This window comes from Urocitellus parryii, chromosome 2 (assembly GCF_045843805.1).
Source record: "Urocitellus parryii isolate mUroPar1 chromosome 2, mUroPar1.hap1, whole genome shotgun sequence".
In the NCBI taxonomy this organism is placed as follows: domain Eukaryota; kingdom Metazoa; phylum Chordata; class Mammalia; order Rodentia; family Sciuridae; genus Urocitellus; species Urocitellus parryii.
In genome coordinates, this window is record NC_135532.1 from 183,658,677 (window position 1) to 183,677,439 (window position 18,763).

An 18,763-nucleotide genomic window follows, 5' to 3' on the forward strand; every position below is an offset into this window, starting at 1 on the left:
TTTACACAGCCCACAACTGGATCTATTCCTCACTTTCTGAATCATATTTTCTCACTGAATCTTGGACCCGAGTAGATTCACAAGTTATTTTCCTTCGGAACTTCTGCCAATCCCTGACCCCCACCTTTATGCCCACTTCCTTGCCTTCACCTAATGCCCTATCCTGTAGTTTTCCTATAGATTACTCTTTTGATTTAAGTGAAATGTAATTTTTAAATCCCTAATGGGGTTTAGCTTGTTGTTTTGATCTGGCGTTCACTCTGATGGAGGTAATACTTTTTCAACCTTGCTTGAGTCCACCCACACATCCCCCCAGAACAATCTTACTACAAACATCTTAGATGGTGCCCACGCATGAGATGCTAACTTTGACACCAAATAATTTCTCAGTCTGATGTGTTCCAGTAGGGCTTTCTGTACACTGACTCATTAGCACTCAACAAATCTTTTAGATGAAGTATGGCCTTGGTAACTAAAAGTTCACTTACCAGGCAAACATCCCTCAATAACTTCCTATTTATAGAGTCCTGGGTTCAGAGCTGGACCATGATGCAAAGGATGAATCTAAATTTCAGTGTATAGTCATCAAGTGAAACTGACCCCTAAGAGAGGGGAGACGGATCCCAAGTTGCTAATGATAAGGTGTGACAACCTCCTTGGTTTGTATTTGTGGAAGAAAGCAGGTGGACTCTCTATGCCTTTCTAGTTAAAGGACAGAAAAAGGGAAGGAAGGTGGCCCAGGAGGAAGTCAGTGCTGAGAGAGCTTTCTGCATACCATGTGCTTCTTCTAAGCATCTATTGGCTCTGTGGTCAAGGCAGAAACAAACAGTAAGCTCCTCATGAAATGCCAGTTTCTGGGCTGGAGATGTAGGTCAGTGGTAGAGTACTTGCCTAGCACACATGAGGCCCTGGGTTCAATCCCCAGCACTGCTACAATCGATCAATCCCGTATCATGACCTCTTAGATTGTGATTGGGAGTGTATATTGGAACAACTTTTTTTAAAAGTAAAGAAACACTGGTTTCTTCTCATGCTCTGTCCTGCCCATCTTCCCACTTGACTCACTTTTTTTTATTATTATTATTGGTTGTTCAAAACATTACAAAGCTCTTTGACTCACTTTTGAGTTTTGCTCTTAATAACATCTCTTTGGGATCACCCCTTGATATTTTCTCCCCTGATGTTTTCTAGGAGATGGATCGCATTGTCAATCAAATGCTGCATATTGCCCAGTATCTGGAGTGGGATCCCACAGAGCTAAGGCCTGTGAGTTTCTGTAAGCAGGGGGTGACTTTGGAGTGAGCTTTCAAAATAAGAGTGGGACCTACTCAGGACATGGGTGCCAGTGTTGGCTGTGCAGGTGCTCCCTTACTGACAGCTTCTTTGGGGTCCTATGCTGTGACCTGCTGCTTCTCTGATAAGAAAAATGTAGGTGGCAGCAGAAAAAGTGTAGAAATATCAGAAATCATAACTTTCTCTAACCTTTCCACCAGAGTTAAAATCTTATAGCAAGAATTCATAGATCAGAGAATTTGAGCCAGAAATAATTTTAGAGATTTTTCTCAATCACCAGGTAATATTAATAACAACCATTAACTCCATGTGAGGGTTTCTTATGGACCAGGAATTATATTAGTTGCTTTGTACATATTTTCTCTAATCCTTCCTACACTTCTGCGATGGTAGTGTTATTTTACCCAAAGACGTGGGTGATGTGCCCAAGGCCATACTGTCAGGTCAAGACAGAGTCGGACTTGGTCCCCTCACTTCTAGTCTTGTCCCTCCCTGCTCTACTCATTTTGAATAAGAGGGGAAAGGGATAAAACAGAAAATGAGTAATGTAGGATGAAAAAGAAAGCAGCGGCCAGAGGGAGGTAGAAAAATCAAGGATGAAAATGGACATGTTTGTCACTCTCTGGATTCCACAGATATTGAAGGAGATGTTGCAAGGGATGGACTACGACCAGGACGGCTTTGTGTCTCTACAGGAATGGGTCCACGGAGGGATGACCACTATCCCCCTGCTGGTCCTCCTGGGGATGGATGACTCTGTAAGTTGATAAGCTGGAGTTCAAAGGTCCTTGCCATCTTGGAACACTGGAATCCATGTTAATGTCTCTAGTTTCTAAGCCAGACTTCCCAATGGGCTTGTCATGCCCTCGGATTGGCTCAAAAGTCCTGTCTGTTCTCAGTTCTTTACCTATATTCATGCTCCAAATATATTCATCCCTTCAGTAAACATTTGCTAAGTTGTTAATAAATTAAAAACATTATTCTGCATGTTGTGAGAAGCACAGATATGATGTTTGCCTGCAAAAAGCTTATGCTCAACCAGGAAAAGTAGAAGAGAAACTTTAAGAAAGATGCCAGGTGCTGTGGTGCATGCCTGTAGTCCCAGCAGCTTAGGAGGCTGAGGCAGAAGGATCATGAGTTCAAGGCCAGCCCCAGCAACTTAGCAAGGCCCTGAGCAACTCAGTGAGACTCTGGTCTCTAAATATAATATAAAAAAGTGTTTGAGATGTGGCTCTGGGTTGAGTGCCCCTGGGTTCAACCTCTTGTACCAAAACAAACAAAACCTCAGGGAAGATTCCCATCTTTTCAACAAATTATATTTTTAAATGGTAAGAATTAGAGAAGGATAGAAGAAAGGAGGAGAAAGGGAAGGAGGGAAAGAGGAAAAAGAATGATGATCTGCTACAGGGTGGCTTTCATTCATGATCTCTTATTTAACAGAACATCCAGATAAGGTAGGTATTTTTATCCCAATTTGTGTAGATGGGAAACTGAGGTTCTGATCCTAAGAAGCAAAGGAAGAACCAGGATTTGTATCTGACTCCAGAGACCCTGCACTTTCTAATTCCCCACATATAAGTGTAAAAACAATAGGAAGAAACTGGGGGTGGGGGGAGTGTGGACCAAGAAGAATGTGTGAGATTTTGATAGCACATTCTTTAGAGTAATGATCAGGTAGAAGGACCTAGAAGGAGGTTTGTTCTGGCTGTCAAGGTTGGGTATGATGAGGCTGGTAGAAGATGGTAGAAGAGAAAGCTTATGCAGGCAGAACAACTTGATCAAAGATTCAAATGGAAGAAAAGTCAGGGAAATCTCCCAGTTGGATCATAGGAGGGGATTCATGTAATGGCTTAATGTGAAATCAATGGTTATAATAGCCTGCATCTGACCCAGTGGGTTACTGCATTTTTTTTTGCTTATTTACCAAGTACACTAACTTCCATACCTGAGGGAGGAAAATTACCCTGTAGAAGGGTAAATGGTGACATTAAGGATTTACCAGAACAGTCATACAGGTTGTGTGACCACTCCTTTGAGACTTCTGAAGTATCATAGAGAGAAATAAAATAGAAAGTGAAGTTGGATAAGCCTCAAGCTGACTATCATGGCCCATAACTCCATCCCACAGGCCTGCAACTCAGGACTAGAGTGGAGCCTTTATTTCCAAAGCTCAGGAGCTAGGAGTCCTGCCCTATCTTGCAGCATGTCCAGTTCTTCCCAAGTGCTAAGTGGTGATCAAGGAACCAGGATCTACACAACTCCTTTCTTAATCCTTAGAGCCCTAGAGACAGAAAAGACCTTGTCATCCCTGGTTTGTCCCTTCCATTTTAGAAACTAAGGTCTAGAGAGGTAAAGGACTCACCCAAGGGCACACACCAGGTCTACACCAGAGGCCACCTGCCACGTTCCGTAACATCAGACCCCGCATGGAACAATATGTATAAGAACCCACATGAGCTGGATGCTCAAAGGAGTAAGCTTCTTCTATCAATACTTCCATCAAAATGGAAGTTCTGCCTGGGTGCTATCCCAACTCCATTGTTTGGTTTTCCTCATTTAGGAAATTAAGATAGGACATTTTCATCACAATGAACCCATTTCTGTTTTCTGCCCTATTTGGACTTGGTGAGGTTCAAAATACCACCATCTCTGCATGAGAGGACTCACTATTTTCTGGCTAGAGGAGAGAGAACCTGACTATTTCTTCAACATTCTTCCAAATGCTAAATCAGCCTTGTAGAGGATCATAATTTGTATCAGCAAAAGTGGCAAGTGAAAATAAAAGCAAGTTTGATTCAAAAGCTTTTATGCTTTCTCTTTCTTTCTTTCTTTCTTTCTTTCTTTCTTTCTTTCTTTCTTTCTTTCATACAGGGGATTGAACTCGGGGATACTCAACCACTGAGCCACATCCCCAGCCCTATTTTGTGTTTTATATAGAGACAGGGTCTCACTGAATTGCTTAGCACCTCACCATTGCTGAGGCTGGGTTTGAACTCACAATCCTCCTGTCTCAGCCTCCATAACTGCTGGGATTACAGGTGTGAGCCACCTCGCCTGGCCTGCATTCATTTTTAAATATATACTTTAAATAAAACATTTTTAAGGCAATGACTACATCTTTTTACGTTTACCTTTATTTTGTTTATTTCTTTTTATGTGGTGCTGAAGATTGAACCAGGCCTAGCACTTGCTAGGCAAGTGCTCTACCACGGAGCCCACAGCCCCAGTCCCTTAAGTAAATGTCTTTAATGTCCTATTGCTTGTTTGGCCTCCTCCAACCCCACAGATGATCACTGAGGAGTCTGGGGATCCATGAACAGGACGTATGTAAAACGTCTCTCTCTCTCTCTCTCTGGGTGAAATTGTAGCAGTGGCATAAAACCTGAAGGCTACTGCCACATTCTGCAGCCTCCCGTGTGCAGAAATGAAAAAACCACATGATGGTGCTGTAACCTAAGCAGAAACATTTCCTGGCTCCAAGTCATTGTCCATTGGCTTCTTGTATCTAGAAAAGCAGCAGCTGAGAAAGCCGAGCCAGCTGATTGACTTAGCAAATAAGGGTATTTTCAGATGAAATGATAGTCCTTTCAGATGCATAAAGAAGCTGGATCTTCTGAAAAGGGCTGTAATTTCTTTTCTGTCCTTGAAGGGAAACCCTGGGTGGTGGAGGTAGGAGAGAGGCCTGGAAGGAGCCTGGGCTCCGAGACCAGCTGGACCCCCCAGTTCAACTACTGACCCCATCACTTATTCTCTAGATGGTCTTGGGCTAGTTATAGTCCAAGAGTCTCTGTTTCTCCTCTGTAGAATAGGAATCAATGTAATCTCCTTACTCCTAAATACGCACTCTATTTATTTTCATGTCTCCATAGCTGTTGTAGAGTAGGAACTTAATAAAAATTTTAATGTACTTGGCAGTGGATTATGAGCTTCACTTACATTATTTAGTTTAATTCTTGCAAAAATAAAACCTTGAGATAGATGTTTGCCGATTGAATGAATGAATCAGTCATCTGGTAAATCATTATCCATTTGTATCTCTTTCCTGAAGTGGAGACATTAGATGAAGGGACATTAATTCTGTAAAACTCAGGTCTGGAAGAAGCCGGGTTTTGAGATGGTGAGAAGGAATGAGCTTCACCTAGACCAGGGGAAGAGACCAGCATTTGGAAAAGAATGTGGGCTGCTGGAGAGACCATAAGCAGGATGTGGGGCCAGAAGTAGGACTGACCACAGTGACCAGTACAAAGGCCTAAGTGGCCAGAAGTAAGGTCTGGACTTGCGTCCTGCACATTGGACTGTATGTCCCTGACTGTGGGACCCTATCACCTTATTACCTACCATACTTTTTCCCTTCAGACCAGTCCCAGAGACACTCTTGTGATGGAGTCTTCAGAACTAGTATATGTGGGGAGGGGTGTCCTGAAGCCACAGCCTGGAGCCACACTGAGCTCCCAGGGCCACAAGGTGGGAGACTTAGTGTTCCCCAGAAGATGTGTGATTGTGTGGAACATGGTCTGTGTAGTGGGTAAAGATGATTTCACCTCTGAGCCAAATTTGGAGGAGATGATCCCTCTCTTTCTGTGTCTTGCTCTTTACTATTTTTTCTGTGTGCAGAAAGTTTGTACAAGGAGCACATTATTTTTACTAAACTATTTTTTCTCTATTCGAACACTAGTATATAGAGTAGAAAATTAGGAAAATATAGAAGAGAAACTAGAGAACAAAATAATGCACAATGCTGTCAGCTATAGCTAACCTCTGTTGACAGATCAGTGAAACTCCTTTCCATCAAATATCTTAGTTCACAAAGACTGAAATCAGAATATATCATCAAGTGGGTGTAGTGGCACATGCCTGTAATCCCAGCAGCTCCAGAAGCTGAGGCAGGAGGATCGCAAATTCAAAGCTGGCCTCAGCAACTTAGTGAGACCCTAAGCAACTTTGCAAGACCCTGTCTCTAAATAAAATATTTTTTAAAAGGGCTGGGGATGTGGTTCAGTGGCTAAATGTCCCTGGGTTCAATCCCTGTACAAAATATATATATAGATAGATAGATAGATAGATAGATAGATAGATAGATATCATGAAATTTACCTTCTGGTTTTTTTCACTCAGCAATATATCATGAACACATTCTCATGCCATTAGATAATTCTTTAAATGGCTTTTTGGTTGCCCTCTAACATGAAGTCATATCGGTGTATTACAATTAATCTTTTAGTAATTTGGAGACTTTAGGACATTCTAGTTTTTCGTTATTTTAAGTAATGCTGGATGAAACACTCAGCAGAGCACAAAAATGCTCATCTGTCTTTCTTTAGGAGAGAGACCCAGAAGGGAAAATTACAAGCAAAAGTTGTAAACATTTAACAGATAGACAGTTGATAGAGATAGACGTAGATGATAGGTGGGTAGGTATGTAGATAGATCAAATTGTTCTAATTTACACTTCCACTGGCCATTTGAAGAGGGCTTATTTAATCCCCCTTCCCATTCTTGTTTTTAATGTTTGCTAATTTTAGGAAACACAAAAAGAACTTTTTATTTAAACTTAAAACAATTTTAAAAAATTTAAAAACTTACCTTCCATATACAAGAGTCCTGTTTAGAAAAAAGAACATGCAGGAGGCACCCTCACCCACTTCCTCTAGCTGGGGCTGCAAGCTCAGGGTCTCACCTCCTGTACCCCTACAGGGCTCAAAAGGGGACGGGAGGCATGCCTGGACCATGAAGCATTTTAAGAAGCCAACCTACTGCAACTTCTGCCACATCATGCTGATGGGGATGCGGAAGCAAGGCCTCTGCTGCATTTGTGAGTAAACTTCCCCTAAACCTCTTCTCCACTTCGCTGTGCTGCTCTGTGCATGGTTGGTCAGGCCATTCTAGGGAAAATCGAGGTCTTTCTGCTTCTGAGCTTGAGGGACCACTCTTCTTGTTCCAGCAGCAGGGGTAAAGAAGGCCTGTATGTGCTATCTTAGCGTCAAATGGACAAGACCTGTAGTAGGGTTGGAGTCAATGGGCCACTGATCCCCTAGAAAAAATAAGTTCATATGTCATTCAAAAGCATCTCATACTGATTTTCGTTGGGTTTTCTAGTCAATGTTTATGTTCAAAGGAACCTGTTTTGTTTTGCTTAGCTTTGAATTAGTGAAACAATGCATTCTAGATTCTGAAAATATAATCAGAATTAAAGCGAGACATTTGTTTCACTTGACAACCCATTTAGTAAAGAAAAAACCCCAAATGAGAGATGAGAGAAAAAGGGGAATGGGAGACTGGAAAGATGAACAGGAGAACCATGTAAATAAGAAAGAGAAAGAAAGGGTGACAGGGAAGAACGGGATATGGGGAGCAGGGAGAAAGGGGCTCCCACAAGAAGTCTTTGAAGGGGTCACATAGCCCTGCCAACCACCTCGAGACAGGGACATCAATAGTAGCTGAAATCTACCAAAGGCTGTGCACACCTGTAATTCCAGCAGTTCAGGAAGCTGAGGCAGGAGGATCGCAAGTTCAACGCCAGCCTCAGCAACTTAGTGAGGCCCTCAGCAACCAAGCAAAACCCTGTCTCAAACTAAAAACTGTCTTAAATGGTCTGGGGAAGTTTCTTAGTGGTTAAGCACCCCTGGGTTCAATCCCTGGAACCAAAAAGAAAAAAAAAGACTGAGTAAGGAAGTCCCTTCGTGTGGTCCAGATCCTCTAACCTGCACATGTGACCTCAGCAAAAGGACATCTTAGTGGAGTTGGGCTTGCTGTCCATCAAGATCAGGCCTCAGCAAATTAAAGAAGGTGTCCAGTGACCTTTTGCCCCATTCAAATCCCCCTTCTTGGCACTTTGCATTGGCCAGTTCTCATTCCTCTTAAGTTCCAGGCCTGTGGACCTTTGCTATTTGCATAATAGTAGAAACAACAGTGGTAATTTGGAATAGCTATTCTGACCCAGGCACATGGTGCCTCACGTAAATTATGTCATTTAATGCTGCCAAAATCCCTACAAAGAAAAAGACTATTTATGCCCATTTTGCAGAAAACCCTCAGTTTCAGAGAGAGAAAACAATTTACCCAATATCACGTGGACTTACAAATGGCAGAGCCAGACATGAAGCCTGGCCTGCCTTCCCAGAGACCCCTGGTCTTTCTGTCCACTCCCCAACTTCCCTGACATGCCATGATGTGACATGGGCACAGTAAGCAGGATGACATTTCACTCTCCCCTTTCTGGGGACATTTCCCTGCTGCATTCACTGCTCACAGAGGAAGGCAGTGTGCCCAGGTGGAGGCACAGGAGCAGAACTGGAAGATGACTGGGGACTCTGCTCAAGGAACAGTAGGAGGCTGTTGAATGTCCATTAGGCGAGGCCAGCTCCACATGTCCCCAGCCCTTCACAGGAGGAGATACAGGAGGAGATCCAACAGGAGATAGAGGCCTTGGCTGGGAGGTTGGGGGATGGCTCTTCCTTAGATAGTCACTCAAATATCTTTCTTATTATTTTTTTTCTTTGTAGATTGTAAATACACTGTCCATGAGCGCTGTGTATCCAAAAACATTCCTGGGTGTGTCAAAACGTGCTCAAAAGCCAAAAGGAGCGGCGAGGTTGGTGACACCTGGTGCCTTGTTCTACTGCATGCTGCATCTGGAGCAACATGTCCATCACACAGAGTCCTGGGCAGGAGGGGCTTTGGGAGCTTTCTCCCATCCCTTCTCTGCTTTGAGGATCACCCTTAAATCATCCCATTCATCCATCAATCCATTCAGCATCTCCCCGGTGCCCACCACTTGCCTGGCACTGTGCTAGGGGGCATGCAGATTATAAGAGGAAGTCCCCAGACTGCTCAAGCACTGCCCAGTGTACAGGGAAGGACAGACATGTCAGCAAGTGCACAGTAGTGAGGTGTGCCATCATGATAAGGCTCTGTGGAACATACGATTGAGGCACAGATGAGGAGCTAGGGAAAGTTTCACAAAGGAGGTGGCATTTGAGTTGTGCCCTAAAGCTATTACCAGGAGGACTTCAAAAGGTATTGAAGAGTAAAAGCAGTCCAGGCAGAAAGAGTGTGTAAAGACCCAGGACATGACTTATTCTGGAATCTGTACTTAAGTTTGGTGGGGCTGGAACAGAGGGTGCTTAAAGGGAAGTGACAGGAGATGTTATTCAGAAAGAGACTCCTCCTGGAAGTGGTCTTGTAAGGTCAGCTCAGGAATTGGAAAGGAGTTTTCTGTGCAGCCACAGGGTCCTCAAAGAGCTTCAATCAAGGAGTGATTGAATTTGCAAGTCAGGTAAATTGTTCTGAGCAGGGTGTAAGAAAGAAATGGGGGTGGGGATTCTTGGCATAATTAAAGCAAAAGTCAGTGTAGCATTGAGGGCCACTCTGGGTGGGGTCTGCGTGGCTGAGGCCAGGTCTGTGCTGACATCCCTGGGGCCATGCAGATCATTGAGTATTGACTGTTCCATTGACTAAGGAGGAGAGACCGAGGGAGAGGTAATTTGGAGGTAACCAGGACTTGGTGATGTGATGAGAGAATGAAAGAGGGGAAGAGGTAGGGCTCCCAGGTTTCTTTCTTGGCCATTGAGTGGTGCCATTTGCTGAGTCTGGAAATTGAGTGTCCTTAAAATTAAGGGCAGGGCACTCTGCATTGCTGCAAAAGGAAGATTCTATTGAGGAAGCTGAGTTGGGAGATGTTTAGCAGGTGGGAGTGGTACCCACCCCTCCCACGGAAGTACTCCTGAGAGAGAAGGGCACCTCCGGGGACTCCTCTGCATGCCTCATGGACACCGCATGGCCTCTTGTCTACTCCCTCCACACCACCCCATGTACACCTCTTTCCATGCCCATGCTTTCCACCGGGGCACTTGGCGTGCCTCCTGGGCTTAGGCCCTGTGCCTGCACTCTGGCTGCCTGCCACTCAGAATAGAGTGAGGTCACTGAGAAGCCAACAGGGCACATTCACAATTTTCTGAGCCTGCAGGGACACCCTGAGTCCCTCACCATCTCTTCAGATCCCAGAGAGGCTGGAGAAGGCAATGTGGCTCTGGGGAGACAGCCCTGGACTTGGAGTCAGAGACCTGTCTGTGGGTCCCTGCTTGGCCACTTACCAGCCTTGGCACCTAAGGCCAGTCACTTAACCTCCCTGAAGCCTTGCCTTTTTCTCTCTGCAAAATAGAAATAACAATGATCTAAGAGCAAATTCAATGTGATCATATAGATGACACATCCATTAACCAACCTAGCTCTATCAACAATCAATATGGCAGAAGGTGAGAAGCTACAAACTGAGTGTGACACAACTTTTGGAACTGTGATCTTTACCAAAAAACATTCCAGAGTGGGAGCCATCAAGCAATTTAATTGCTAAGTAATTTAAAACATTTATTCTTATTTATTACAAACATGGGATAGTCTCGTACATTTTCATGTATTTTTAATACGGTGCTTGAAGTTGGGCTCTCAATGCTGCACCCCTACCTTCCCCCAAGGTTCATATCCTCTTCCTTCTGCAGCTCAGGGTAGCTTGATGGAAATCTGAGAAGTCCTGTGGCATTGCAAGCAGAACCAGCTGGTAATTCTGGCTCTTGGATGGAGGTCAGGGGCCGGCCATTATTTTAGCAGTACTTATACATGCACATTCACCTACAGACATTCTCTACTGCTTCCCAAGCTGCTAACCTCCCCTGGGTACACTTCCTGGGCAGGAAGCAGAGTACAGCTAGCTCTCCAGGAAACGGTGTGAAACTAGGACCCTCACTAGTTTCCTTGGACTTTTTGTCTAAGCTTCATCTAGAGTTCATTTCAACCATGGCCGCATGTTATGACCACTCAGAACACTTTAGAAAATATTAATGATAAGAGACTAATTCATTCAGAATGTGGGGTGGGCACTATGACTTCTAGAAAATTCCTAAATGGTTCTGATGAGCAGCTCAGACTGAGCAGTGGGGAGGGAGTTAGTTATCCAACAGTGGGCAAGTTCAAAAGATGGGGACTGTTGTAGGGAGGCCCTTCTGAGTGTGTTTTCTTATTGTATCCTCCCAACAACCTCAGGAGTGGGACGTATCATACCAATTTGTACAGATGAAGGACCTGAGACTCAGAAAGGTCTAGGAACTGGTCAACAATCACCCTGCTGTGAAGTTCAAAATCAGTGACTCCAACCAGTTTTGTCTGCAGCCCAGGCCCTCCCATGTTCCCTGCTCTGTGCTGCCTTCCAGAAAAGGGTCCATGTGAGCACATCACTCTGCGAGGAATTCTGCAAGACAGACAGATGGACTTCCAGATGAGATGCCGCTCACTCTGGCTGCTTGCCAGGGCAAATGAGCAATTCAAAACTCAGACGCAGTGATTTTTCATCTACTTTGATTAGCACAATGGTGGTCAGGCAGAGAGGGAGCCAGCATCCTATGAACATCTAAATAGGAAAGAGCCTTCCCCCCTCCTGGACTCCTCCCACACCCTCCGGCAGCCCCGGTCCAGGGTCATGGTTCTGCTGCCTTCCCTGGTATCCTTCGCTTCCCTCCCACAGGTGATGCAGCACGCGTGGGTGGAAGGGAACTCCTCCGTCAAGTGTGACCGGTGCCACAAAAGTATCAAGTGCTACCAGAGTGTCACCGCGCGGCACTGCGTGTGGTGCCGGATGACGGTGGGTTGGTGCCCAGGTGGCCCTGCTTCTTTTCCGTGTGATTTTTTAGCTCAAGCTGCAGCCTGGGAGCAGTGAACATCCCACCAGAGAACAACTGAGTTAGGCTAATAAAGCTAGGAAGGCCCCAGAGCCTCTGTTTCATGCCCTCAGTCTAATGGTGCTCCCACCAATTACCAAGCTGCCCAGAGAGAGGGGACACCCCCAGAATCACTGGAGTAAGGACTGCTTAAGAAGCTGCCCAGCCCATTGCCTGCCTGCCCAGGTAGCTGGGAACAATAGGCTAGACCACGCACTTCCCTCACCTATGTGAGGCCAGGGCACTAACAGAGTGGGAGAGGAATTAGCCACTAGAGTGCCTGCCCCTTGAGGCACCAGAGGAAGGGGCACCTTCCCCTCAGACACTTTCCTTGCAGCAACCTCACTGCCTGGTCCAGGGGCCTCCGCCTGCCGCCACTAACCACAGCATAAGATAGAGTCCACAGCCCTTCTGGAGCCCCTCTAGAAGCCACTGAGCTGCCCCACCTGCCTGCCACATCCAACTCAGAGCCATGTCTTGTCCCCTGATCAGGTTTCAACCTCCAAGAGGAGGTGTCTCCAAACCAGACTGCAGAACTCAGAATGCAGAGGTTGAGTTGCAGGGTTTACTCACAAGTTTGCTCACTGGGATCTCCCTTCCAGAGTCTTTAAGCCTGGGGAGCAGAAATCCAAGGAGGGCTCTGGAATCAACAGGGAGAGCAGGGCAAAGGCCCGCTCATAACCGTTTTGCTCCAGTAGCCACGGGTGGGCCGCTCTTGGTCTCCTCTCTCTGCCCGTGGCAGACCTGGCACCCCTCAACACACCTATATACACTCTCAGCGATCCTTCCAGAGCCAGCCATGCTCACGGTTCAGGGGGCATTAGACAGCTTGCCTCCCAGCAAACCTCTGCACCCTCCGAGCTGCTGGTTCCTCGATCACCTTCACTCATTCTCACTCTTCTCTCCCTCTTGTCCTCCAGTTTCACCGCAAATGTGAATTATCGACGTTGTGTGATGGTGGGGAACTCAGAGACCATATTTTGCTGCCCACCTCGATATGTCCTGTCACCAGGGTAAGTCCTCCTGCCCAGCCAGAGCTCTGCTTCTCTGAGTTCGTGGTTCAGATGTAGGCAGCACTCAGACCTTCCTGCCCCCCAGAGAGCTTCCCCAGCCACTCTTAGGGTTGGTGTTTTCAGTGTGCATTTGAAAGGGTCAGTGCTGTGCCAGCCAGATTGTGAGAGAAAACTCCTCAGATGCAACTGGTTCCAACTGCCGGGTCCAGATGGACCATGGAGGAAGCCCGTTCACCCTTTGCACCTTGTGAGCAGAGTACAGCTAAAGCAGGGTGAGGTCTCTCTCCTCTTTTACCCCTACGGAACCTCTCTGCTATGTCCAAACATGGATCACCCCTACCTTGATGCCTTCCACTGGAGTGTGTTAGCACTCCAGAGAAAAGAAAGAAAGAAGCAAAGTTAAACTCCTTTAATACTCACCTGAAACACTTTAGGTCTCCTGTATTGAAGACTCTTCTCTCTTCTCTTTCTTTTTCTTTCTTTTTTTTTTCTTTTTTTTTTTTTTACTGGGGATTGAACCCAGGAGCATTCTATCACTGAGCTACATCCCTAGCCCTTTTTATTTTTTATTTCCCATAGGCATATGGTATTCATGTAATGGAATACCACATTGCAGTGGGAAAGAACTTGTGATCCTCCTGCCCCAGCCCTACTGAGTTGCTGGGAGTACTGGAGTGCACACCATCAGGCCAACAAGATTCCTCTTTCAAACAAGCACCAATTTAACTCCTTTCTCATCTTAAAATTGTTGCCACATTCCACAGATTCCTCACTTCTTGCCCTTGACCTAACCAGTTTTTTTTTCACTAAAAATCTACAAATTTTCCTTTTGAACATCATTTGGCAGTATCAAACATACAAACTCCATAACCCAACAATTCATCTTCTTGGATCTTTCTGAGAAGTACAAGCATTTACTCCATGTGTGTAAGACATGTATGAGAATGTTTGTGGCAACTTTATTCATAGCAGTCAAAACTAGAAGAAATCTAAATGACAATTAACAGGAGGATAGACAAATAATTTGAGACCCATAGGCATATGGTATTCATGTAATGGAATACCACATTGCAGTGGGAAAGAACAAATTGTGCTCCCATGCAAAAACAGTATTTTAAAGATATAATGCTGAATTAAAGAACTAGACTCAAAAAAACAAAGGCACTCTCTCTGATTCCCTCTCTATAAAATCCAAAAGCCAAGCAAAACCAATGTGATCTTGGAGTCACACAGGGCAATGCTTGGAGGGGCGGCAGTTCTAAGGGCTCATACATATGCAAAAATTCATCAAACTGTCCAATTTCAAATTGAGCATTTTGCTGTAAGCTAAGTAAACCTCAATAAAATAATAAATACTGAAAATACAAAACCAAGAACCATGACTGAATGCTGTATCATTAGATAATGCTAAGCAGAGAAGCTTAGTGTGAGACCTTGCTTTTTATAGTCCAAGCTTCTCCATCCACAAATTAGATTTCTGCCAATTTTAGTAACGTCTCCTCCTGTGTCCCTTGCCTGTGTCTCAAGGTTAAAGTCAGATCAAGTATTGACAGGGTCCTGGAGAGTCCCAGAGAAACTCATAGGTTTGCGTTCCCTTCTTGAAATCCAAAGTCCCACATTGAAAAACTACTCACACTGACCTGGCTTTGCTGATACTAGTCATTTGTTGTTGTTGGGTTTTTTATTTGTTTTTTATGGTACCAGGGATTGAACCCAGGGGTGCACAACCACTGAGTCAAAGCCCCAGTGCTTTATTTATTTATTTATTTGTATTTTATGTATAGACAGGGTCTCGTTGAGTTGCATAGGGCCTCACTAAGTTGCTGAGGCTGGCTTTGAACTTGCCATCCTCCTACCTCAGCCTCCAGAGCTGATAGCCATTTGTTTTCACCAGATCTCTTCCCTTATATTAGGTTTTTATTTTTCTTTCAATAGATGCTTGTCTTTCCTCTCTCCTCACAGGACAGACAAGGTGGAAAGTCTGATGGCAGTATGGCAGCCAAGGGCGAGCTTGTAATGCAGGTATCTCACGGATTGCAGTCCAGTTGCTTATTCCAAATGGGTCCAAGACAATGGCCGGGAGGCCGGGGTTTGGGTTCTAAGGAAATGTACTCAACATTTGCTTTCTCATCTGATCAATTCTGTCACGCAGGAGGACACTTTATTCCGGGCCTCTGGAGTTACCTTTGACCACCACACTGTAGGCAAGTGGTGAGAAGGGAGGTTGGCTGATCCCATCGCTGGTCTGATTGGCTTGATCACCTCTGTAGGAGCAAATTACATAAGCCTTCAGTATGCAGACCTCCTAAACCATAACAAAAGTGTGGCCTAGAAGTAGACAATAGGTTTTCCAAGATTGCCAATCTGTCTCCAGAACACAAGTGTCAAAACGTAGCTCACCAAATCCAAAAGTTCTTAATCCTTCAATGTATGTTTAAGAATTCGTTTTTACTCAGACTCACCAGTGAACACCTTTTCTTTCTGCCTTCCACAAAAGGAATGCAAGCAAGGCATCCTGAAGAGGTACAAAGAACCAGAAAAGGAAATAGGAAAGTTAGGGCCTCCTCTTCCACCCTGGACCTAAGTCTCCTTGTTTGAAAAGGGGCGTGGAAATCCTTGCACTCCTCACCTCCTGGAGGTGCTTCGAGATTGAATGAGAGTGTGCAGATTCGTTTGTTTTAAAAATTAAGATGAAACAATGGAGGAACCTTATTAGATGAGAAAGCCCTAGACACCCAGAAGGGCAGCAAGTCAAGTGGAACACACACACACACACACACAAGCATGCAGGTATAACAGTTGTTAGACATGGATTCTTCTGCTTGTCCTGCATCAGTTCTGATCAGGCAGGACCCTTGCTGTATAGATTGCTGAATGCTTTTAAAACTTCCAGAAGTTAAGGGCTTATTCCTCAGGCTCCAAGATGATTCTGGGTGTCACAAGTCCTTGAGCAGATAAGAGAATTATTAAAAATCACAAACAGTGCTACTGTTCTCTTCAAACCACATGGCACGCTGTGTTTGCTGGCTTTTTAGTTTAAGATCAGAGAGAGCAGGCGTTAGATGTAGAACATGGAGCAGAGCTGCCTCTGAGTCAGAATGTCATTCGGCTGAATCCACAAGTGTTTATTGATTGCCTGCTGCTGTGTCTGGTGCCAGGGGCCCTTGGGAAGAGGGTTATACACACACCCTGCCCGGCTCCTGAAGCATTGAAAATCCATCCTTGATGCCAGGTTCAGAGATACCTCAAGGTAATGCCTTGAGACATTTACCTAAGACAGTAAAAGACAAAGACAAATAAACAACAAAATAAACTCCAAAAGATATGACATGTTTTAAATGTAAAAGCTTCAGTTGCCATGATTGAGGGGAATTTCATAGAGGAGATGGCTCTGAAGTTGGGTCCTAAGGATGAAAAGTCATTTGGATTTTTTTTTTTTTTAAGAAGTCACAAAGAAGGAAATGAGCATTTCAGGGTAGAGAACAGGAAGAGAATGGTGATCAGATGCATGGGAGACAATTTAGAAGACACTCCCTGAAGGGTGCAAGCAGGTTTGGGCTGGAACTAGAAGAAATGAGACCACAGCAGTGGAATGGGGCGAGATCCAGAAGGCCTTGATGCCAGGTTCAGAGATACAGATGTTATCCCCTGGGCAGTGAGGTGTCACTAAAGGTGTTTGCCCAGGAGTGGTGTGCCTGACATGGTGTTCTGGGAAGGGGGCAACATACAGGACTTCCCTGGGATGGAAAACACCCAAGCAGCATGGGTTCTGTGACAGCTGCTAGAGATGAAAGGACATTCCAGGGGAAGACTTGGCAGATTAGGATCTTCCCTGAAACGCTGGATAAATAACAGAACCTTTATCAGGAGCACAGAACCAGGAGAAGATCAGTTTGATGGGAAAAGAAGATAAGTCAGGTTGGGGCATGTTGACCTGGTAGTGATGGGAAATTTGAAGGCAGCTCCAGGGAGTCAGAAATGCAGGACCAGCTCAAGAGGAAAATTGGGTCTGGAAATGCGGATCTAGAAGGTGCCAGAGTGGAAGTGATTTTTTTTTTCACTCCATGAGTGTTATTTTATTTATGTGTGTGACCAGATGGCCACACGTTCTAGGATTGCGTTCAGTTGTGTCCCTCACAGAATTTAATCTTGTGATGTGGGCACAATGCCACACCGTTGTTGAATGACTTGAAGCTACTGTGCCATTGCCCCATCTCTGATCCCAATCTCAAACCCTCATTGCCATTAGCACCCCTGAAAGGCCACTTGAGCTGGAAACACGTAGCCGCTTGGCCCCTTAGAAAACTCAGCCAGTGGACAAAGACCTGCCTCCCCGATCACGTCTCCTCCATGCCTGGGCCTGCTTCCTATCCACCTTTCCGAAGCTGTCTAAGCGTCAAGCTCTTGTCTCCCCCGATCACTGGAAAAGCAGACCTAATTTCTTTTTCTTTTGCCTTTTAAGTATAAGATCATCCCCACCCCGGGCACCCACCCACTGCTGGTCTTGGTGAATCCCAAGAGTGGAGGGAGACAAGGAGAAAGGTATGTTCTCTTCTCTTTCAAAGTGGAATGGCTAAGACAAGCCCCTTCCTCCCCTCCACAGCAGAATGGAGACCATGGCTCAAATCCCAGCACCACCACTAGGCCTTCATCTCCTGGCCCCCGGGCCTTAGGAAGATAACAATATCTCCTCTCCTAGGTTATTTTAAGAATTAGGATAGCCCAGTGCTAAACGCAGGGTCTCTCTCATGAGCCACTGCAGAGTTCAGACTGAATCCTGAGAAGCCTCTTCCTTCCGAGTCTCACATGTCTTTTCTTGGTTAAAGAGACAGCAGGACTCACCTGACCTGTTCTCATCCCCGAGAATGCAGAGCACCCACCTCATGAGTGAAGAAAATGCCCCCTTTTCTGGAAACTGGGGATTGCTAAGCAGAGTGGGAAGAGAGAGCCACTTCTGCCTTGGAGGCTGTTCAGTTCCAGGGTGATGAGCAGATGACAGTGACGTGGAATCCATGTTATGAAATAAGAATAAGTAGAGCTAAACAAGAACTACGAGGACCCTTGTTCTGGTCCAAGGGACCTGATTAGTCTCCAACTAGAGCCCTGAGATCAGGCCCAGATGTGGTCGCTGCCCTTCAGGTGTCCAAGCCCAGCTCCTCCTGCATTTGCTCCTGATTGGGGGCTGCAGGGGCCTTTCCCTAGGGGGGTCCTTTGATACCTCCAGACATCACACTGCCTGAGCCACACAGAACATTTGGGAGAAAGTCTCCTTGGGGAAGAAACTCTGGGTTTCTCTGCCCTATTCTCTGCAAAGAAGGGGTGAGGCTCCTGGGGTGGGAGTTGAAATCTTAGATGTAGGGGCAGCCTTAGACCAGGGGGTGAGGATGTGGTGATGCCAGATAGACCTGGGATATACCAGGTCTGCGGGCACTCTTCTCCCATCTCACATTTAAAAGGATGCTCAATCTGACTACTGATGTCTTTTTCTTTTGCCTTTTAAGTATAAGATCATCCCCACCCCAGGCACCCACCCACTGCTGGTCTTGGTGAATCCCAAGAGTGGAGGGAGACAAGGAGAAAGGGAGTCACCCTAATGTGACTTTTTGCAATGACATTTTCTTCCCCTACCCTCTAAATTTTTTTTTTCCTCTCTCTCTTTTTCTCCCCCATAGAATTCTTCGGAAATTCCACTACCTGCTCAACCCCAAACAAGTTTTCAACCTGGACAATGGGGGACCTACTCCAGGG

At 45.4% G+C, this 18,763-nt stretch overlaps 1 protein-coding gene across 5 annotated transcripts in view; it reads left to right on the forward strand.

Moving 5' to 3' along the window:
- Positions 1–18,763, forward strand: part of Dgkg (diacylglycerol kinase gamma) — a 153,838-nt gene that overhangs the window by 33,156 nt on the left and 101,919 nt on the right. For 2 of the 5 annotated variants that reach the window (XM_026389347.2, XM_026389348.2), the window contains exons 7-15: positions 1,192–1,266; positions 1,929–2,051; positions 6,988–7,105; positions 8,796–8,884; positions 11,810–11,926; positions 12,923–13,015; positions 14,978–15,037; positions 17,478–17,557; positions 18,688–18,762. In XM_026389347.2, coding sequence (XP_026245132.2) covers positions 1,192–1,266; positions 1,929–2,051; positions 6,988–7,105; positions 8,796–8,884; positions 11,810–11,926; positions 12,923–13,015; positions 14,978–15,037; positions 17,478–17,557; positions 18,688–18,762 — 830 coding nt within the window. The remainder of the gene's footprint in view (positions 1–1,191; positions 1,267–1,928; positions 2,052–6,987; positions 7,106–8,795; positions 8,885–11,809; positions 11,927–12,922; positions 13,016–14,977; positions 15,038–17,477; positions 17,558–18,687; position 18,763) is intronic. The other 3 variants (XM_026389350.2, XM_026389351.2, XM_026389349.2) reach the window with 2 other exon arrangements.